Below are 6,544 nucleotides of genomic sequence, written 5' to 3'. Positions count from 1 at the left end.
ACAACACAACGATCAATTCTGAAGTGTACTGTCATCACCTGGACAAATTGAATGATTCACTTAAACAGAAAAGGCCAGAATTGATCAATAAAAAAGGTGTAGTGTTCCACCAAGATAATGCGAGACCTCATACAAGTTTGGTAACTCGCCAAAAGCTTTTACAGCTTGGATGGGATATACTGCCACACCCACCATATTCTCCAGATCTGACACCTTCTGATTATTATTTGTTCCGGTCTCTACAAAATTTTTTAGACGGTAAAACCTTTACTTCAAATGAGGAAGTCAAAAATCACCTGGATCAGTTTTTTGCCAGCAAAGAACAAAAATTTTATGAGCGTGGAATCATGCTACTGCCAGAAAGATGGCAAAAGGTATTGGACCAGAATGGACAATATATAATTCAATAAAATATTTATTCAGAAAATCGTCTTTCATTTTCATTAAAAAAAACGAAATTACTTTCCGAACAACCTAATATATGTTGCGTGAAGGGAAAAGGCTGCCAACTGTGAAACGCTAAAAAACATGGGGCGATATTGATTGATAGTTTGTTTTTATTTTAAAACTGTTTTAAATGATGTCTTAAAATGCTAATACAATCCTCGGATTGACTTATGACATTTTAAGATTGTACTTAAGACAGTCTTAAGTATTGTTCGTTTTATCTTTCAGGAGCTGCTCAAGCTCGCTCCGAATGAACCCAGTGTACTTGAAATGTAGGATTCGATAGACGTCCGATATTCATCGTAACGATACAATTATAAAGTGTATTCTTTTTCTATAGAAAAAGAAACATAAACAAGGAAAGATTCGATATCAATTTCTCGACGCGAAACAGGCCGGTATTCATAGTCGATTCTTGCATTTAAGACTATCTTAAGTACAATCTAAGATGTCATAATTCAATCCGAGGTATTAGTTGTATTAACATCTTAAGACATTATTTAAGATAGTTTTAACATAAAAACAAACTATGAATATCGCCCTATGTTTTTTAGCGTTTCACAGTTTGGCAGCCTTTTCCCCTCACGCGATATTCATGGACAGAGACGGCGGAGATTTAGAGAGAGAGAGAGAGACGCTTGTAAATTGAGCACACCATATTATTCCTTCCATCATGCTCCGAGTCAATAGTCTGTTCTGTTTAGTTGCAAAAGAAGAAACTGTGCAAGAAATGCAGCTAAAAAGAACAGACCTTAACTTGGAATCGGGTCGAGTCAGTAAATCGAATACGCTATAACTTATGTTGCGATGATTTTGTTAACAAGTGTATTTTTTATTATGTCTAAATAATTACACCTGTTGGTTACAACATAAATAAACAGTAAGTAACGCATTTATCTATTGAAAAAATGATGTAGCACAGTAGAAACGTAGAAAATTCGTAATTCAAAGGTCTTAAGTTCGATCTCACTAAGAGAAGTGATTCGTTAAAATCAATGTAAATAATCTAATTTCAAGATCACCATCAATAGATTACTTCATAGACTTTCATATTAAGACCATAACAGAATAATGAACAACGAAATTCTTCTAATAATAAATTTTTATAAATATTTTCGTTTAACTTGTTGAAACACTTAAAGCAAATGTTGAAAACTGAATATTATTTTTTATAATGAATTTATTCGTAAGTATCCAAAGTCAATCAGTATCCAAAGTCTCAATACATCGGAGTGCACATGCAATATAACTACTGAATTAAATCGAACTTGCTATATCGTAGAATGTATGGTAAATACGTTTTTAACCTTCTCATGACATATAGAAAGAGAATTTTTTACAGTTACTGATATCGTTAGTATCTGAATTAATTTTATATATTCTGAAACTAAATCTCTCTCATGATCTTATCTTTTCGAAGAATTGTTTCCGAGAGATGTTCATATGTAGAATTTCACACATGAAGAATTCTGATGTGTGGAATACTATATGGTACACACTGCCCACAAAAGTCGCCACCCATGATGGGGCACCTTGAGTTTCTTTAAAAATGTGTTTTCAGTTTTTCCCCAAACCAATCAACATTTAGCAAATATATTCAGTGCACTTTTAAATATACATAATTTTTTAATTATAAAATCAACAAAAAATCTTATAAATACTTTTGAGAGTTTCAATTTTTGTAACTCATGGTTCCCCCGTCTCGTCTATATATTTCATTCAAGGGCGGATCCAAAGAATCATTCAATTATAGAGCAGTAGGACGAAATGTAAATATTTACTTATTATTAATGTTATTTTCGTCGTTGATATTATTTTAAATATTTTTTAAATACTTTTATTACTTTATTGCTTTACTATATTTACTATTATTATTATTACTACTATTATTATCATGATCATAAAATATAAATTATATGTCTAGTATTCAGCATTTATTAGCCAAATATATTTTTTATACGTGTGAGACGTTTCACGTCAACCGGGTTACCTGCGTGCCCAAAAATTAGCGCCATGAAAATAAACATTTAAGGTCTCAAATTATTCGATGTGCATATACTTTCGAAAGAAATGTGCCATTTTAAGAGATCTAATATAGTAGATTCAATATGGCGTCGAGAAGCGATGAACAGCGTGCAAATGTAACATTTTCTTGTTTGAATTATTGTACTGATCTCCAATTAGTTTGAAAATGATTACTTCTAGGTTTTTCGGGATTGCTGATTACGAATCTGCTGTCCAAATTTCAAAATTTAAAATAATAGATCTAATATGGTGACTAGCGTACAAAACCTTGAGCCCTATATTCTTAGACCTTCAACCTCTTTTCTCAAGCCTTTTAATCTCGAGCGTGAAGAGGTAAACTATTTTAAGTTACTCTTAGAATAAAAAATATTTCATCACTAGTTTTCAGCAGGTAATTGATTTTTGAACGTGCATTTAAAATTCAATCCACCTGCTGAAAATTAATGATGAAATATTTTTTATTCACTTATTCTCTAAGACTAACCTAAAATAGTTTACCCCTTCACGCTCGAGATTAAAAAGCTTGGTTGAAGGTCTAAAAGTATACGGCTCAAGGTTTCATACGCTGGTTGCCATATTTTCGGTTCTACTATTTTGAATTTCGAAATTTTGGCAGCAGATTCATAATTAATAATGAAAAACCTAGAAGTAATTATTTTCGAACCAATTGGGAATTAATACAGTAATTTAAGCAAAAAAATGTTACATTTGCGATGTTCGCTTCTCGACGCCATATTGGATCTCTCAAAACAGCACATTTCTTTCGAAAATACATGCACATATGAATAATTTGAGGCCTTGACCGTTTATTTTTATTGTGCTGATTTTTGCATGCAGGTGATCTAGTTGATGTGGAATCCCATATACATTAACATAATACGAGATGTTATTTAAAAACTTTGTTACATAATAAATTCTAACTTTCTGTTCGGAGGAGGGCGAGGGCGGTCGTACCCTCTTGTATCCGTCACGAGATAAAATTTAATTTTAAGTATGTGCCAAAAATGTATTACTACAAAGAACAGACTTTACAGTAAAATTTTTTTAATTTAGTCATCACACATTGGATTTGCTATTTTGACTTTTTTTACTTCAGATTGTAATTAACGATTCCAAATATTTTCATGTATTAATATTTAGCAAAATATGTTAAAACAATTTGTGCAACAAAGGCTGTGTTTGGGGAGCGCGCTATCAGCATTATTCCAACAAACACCAAATTACATGTAACGTACATGTTAATTGTAATTTCCCATTCAACAGTATAACTGTAATATAACATCTGTAATTTGTATTTGCTGGGATTATTCTTTATTTTATTTTATTTTATTCTTTATTTCTTGGAGTCTGTACTCGATTTGCGATTAATTTATTTTAACTTTATTGTTTATTAGATGTAAAATATGGACAGAATGACGCAATAATACTGATATCACCCTTCCCGAATGCAGCCAGTGAGTTTTATTAATGTTTGTTTCTAAAATATCAATTTAGTTTTTGTTAGTTTCTTTTTAATTTTTTTGCAAATTGTGCGTATGTGGTTTCTTTCTGTTTTATGACTATTTCTTTATGTTACAGTTGGAGAGTCAATACATCATGCATCATGAGTTTAGTGAGTACGCTCTCGTCGATTTTATAAACAATTATACACAAGGTTTGTTACAGCGAACATTGCGTTCAGACAATTCAAAGCGTTATAGAACACAGAAATTGCTTGATGAAGTCAATAGTAATAATGCAGATTTGCGTTCAAAGATTTGTGTACCAGAACTGACAACAAAAACATTTTTGGATGCTGTATTGGATCCATCTAAGGTCAGTTATATGCAATGCTTATGCCGTTTATATATGAGAAATGTAGAACAATATACAATACTTAATATTGATGGATGTTTCAATTTTGCAACGAAACAATCGTAATTGATGGATATATAAAATATTTTGCAAAATTTTGAAGCAAAAACATATTAAAAGCAGTATATTTAAGCAGAGATTGAATCGCTATTACGTTTTTTATTGCTTATAAACGATATAAATCAAAATATAATTAAACTTTTTTTAGGACGTCGTTATAATGTATCATTCTCCTTACTGTGGATTTTGTAGTGCTATATCGTATGTATATTTAACAGTGGCATATTACTTAGCCAACATGAATCATCTAACTTTTGTAAGAGTTGATGGAGATAACAATGATTTACCTTGGGAATATAGTATGAATCGTTTTCCATCCATTTTATTCTTTCCTGCAAAAAGGTGCGTAAATTGCCAAACATTTTACTATTGAACATGATGCGATTAGTTTAAATGTTATTTTCCTCATTGTGCTTTAAAATTTGTATAAAAATATATTCTTCATCCATTTTTTGTTGCTTTCTATTACTCTCTTTCTTTATCATTGATAAATGACTTTTATTCACATATGGAACATTTTTTTATTTAAAACATATCATTTTTCTTCTAATAATATTTCGTTTTGCTGACTTTTTTTTTAGGAAGGATGATAGTACTGTATTTCCATTTTCTGTTCCTATTACCATTCCAAACTTACTGAACTTTGTGCTGGCGAACTTGGACGGTGATTCCCACGTCGAAGCTCTGACCAATATCTGTCAGATGGGAACTGGCGAAGCGCCGAATAAGTGTATCGCTAGAACTCGAAGACTGTGTTTAGATATTATCGAGCAACTTCTACAGAATTACAGAAAGTTAAGACGGCATTTAAGCTTCCTAGATAAGAAAATCGCTCGCAATAAACGTAAAATCATTTTATTTAAATTAGAACATATCAAGGATATTCATCTTATTTTGGGCTCTACTGTAGATCTTAGTAAGGATCGAAAAAAGGCGCAATTGATTAAGAGAAAGTTTTTTAAATACTATAGCACTATTAGGTCGCTAAAAATAGACGAGAAAATAGAAAAACAAAGTTATAAATCTCAGGATGTTGTACATGTACCAACTGTTAAACGAGAGAGAATAAGAAGCGAATTGTGATATAGATTCCGCCTTACAATGCAAGATATATCCATGTGAAAGTAAATATTGATATCTTGAGGCACTTTCAGTTAAAAGATTTATGCCAAATTGTAAAAAATACAGTTTTTGATAATTATTGCAATAAATCACAACAATAATTTTAATTTCTGTATATAATTAAAGTCGATATATCCTTAGTCTCACACACTTATAACTACATACTCTTTTATTTTCTAAAGTGTGACATTTTAATGATCAGTGTGACAGAACTTATTATTAATTTTTTCTTGTCGCAATGTCCAAAGAGGGTATCCTCGGCGTCTTTTAGTTCCGCCGTTCGCGCACGTGCACTGATTTTTAATTTATCTTGAGCTAACATTTACGAGGAGATACTGGAGTCTTTGCTTTAATTTTTTCATGGAAAGAGAAAATTGTATTGCTTTTTAAGCTGTATCGGCTCAATTTATTCGTTGCTCGCAACTATCTTTATATTTCGACGAATTCTTCAGATCTCCACGAAAGAAAAGAATTGTGAAAGTTAACTGGACTCCGCCGGACGTAACAAAATAAAGTCGACAAATTTAAAACGAGCTCTTATTTATTCATGTATATGTATAAAGTAAAATCATTACAAATTTATACTAATAACGCTCGTTATTGCGAATAGGTTATTATTACAAAGCTTAATTAATTTTTCCTTATTTTGGAATAAACAGCTTGTTATGTAAATTCGGTTTATTGGTTTATAGTGTTTTCCAAACATTCATATTCTCTACTTACAATATTTTGCTAAACACATATAAGAATATATTCTAAAATAACGCGTTTTTTATGTAATTTAGATATTATATTTATTTATTCTGATGAATGCTCGTTATATTTGGTTAAGAAATATAAATAATACATTTAAAATAATCGGATAACTATTATAATTCTACGCGCTCACATTCTTAACTAGCTAGGTGTATGTATGTTCAGGGTGTTAGGGGTGGAAGAGAGAATGCGGAAAGAGTTTATTTATCTATTCTTACACCTTATTTTTGTTATGGCAGTATAGAAGAAAGATAAAAATTAAAGAAAAATTTGGCTGGGA

The 6,544-nt window shown here is 31.0% G+C and overlaps 1 protein-coding gene across 2 annotated transcripts in view; it reads left to right on the top strand.

Annotated features, from left to right (window-relative positions):
- The window catches only part of LOC108755756 (thioredoxin domain-containing protein 11), a 21,008-nt gene extending 15,424 nt beyond the window's left edge, over window positions 1-5,584 (top strand). The window contains exons 8-10 of one of the 2 annotated variants that reach the window (XM_018498984.1): window positions 4,051-4,287; window positions 4,535-4,728; window positions 4,968-5,584. In XM_018498984.1, the coding sequence (XP_018354486.1) occupies window positions 4,051-4,287; window positions 4,535-4,728; window positions 4,968-5,469 (933 nt within the window). In that variant the 3' untranslated portion in view covers window positions 5,470-5,584. The remainder of the gene's footprint in view (window positions 1-4,050; window positions 4,288-4,534; window positions 4,729-4,967) is intronic. The other variant, XM_018498993.1, reaches the window with a different exon arrangement.
- The last annotated feature ends 960 nt before the right edge of the window (window positions 5,585-6,544 follow it).

The sequence above is a fragment of the Trachymyrmex septentrionalis genome, unplaced genomic scaffold (genome assembly GCF_001594115.1).
Source record: "Trachymyrmex septentrionalis isolate Tsep2-gDNA-1 unplaced genomic scaffold, Tsep1.0 scaffold126, whole genome shotgun sequence".
Lineage (NCBI taxonomy): Eukaryota > Metazoa > Arthropoda > Insecta > Hymenoptera > Formicidae > Trachymyrmex > Trachymyrmex septentrionalis.
Note: the sequence above shows the minus strand (reverse complement) of the source record. Positions and strands in the feature narration are given on the sequence as shown.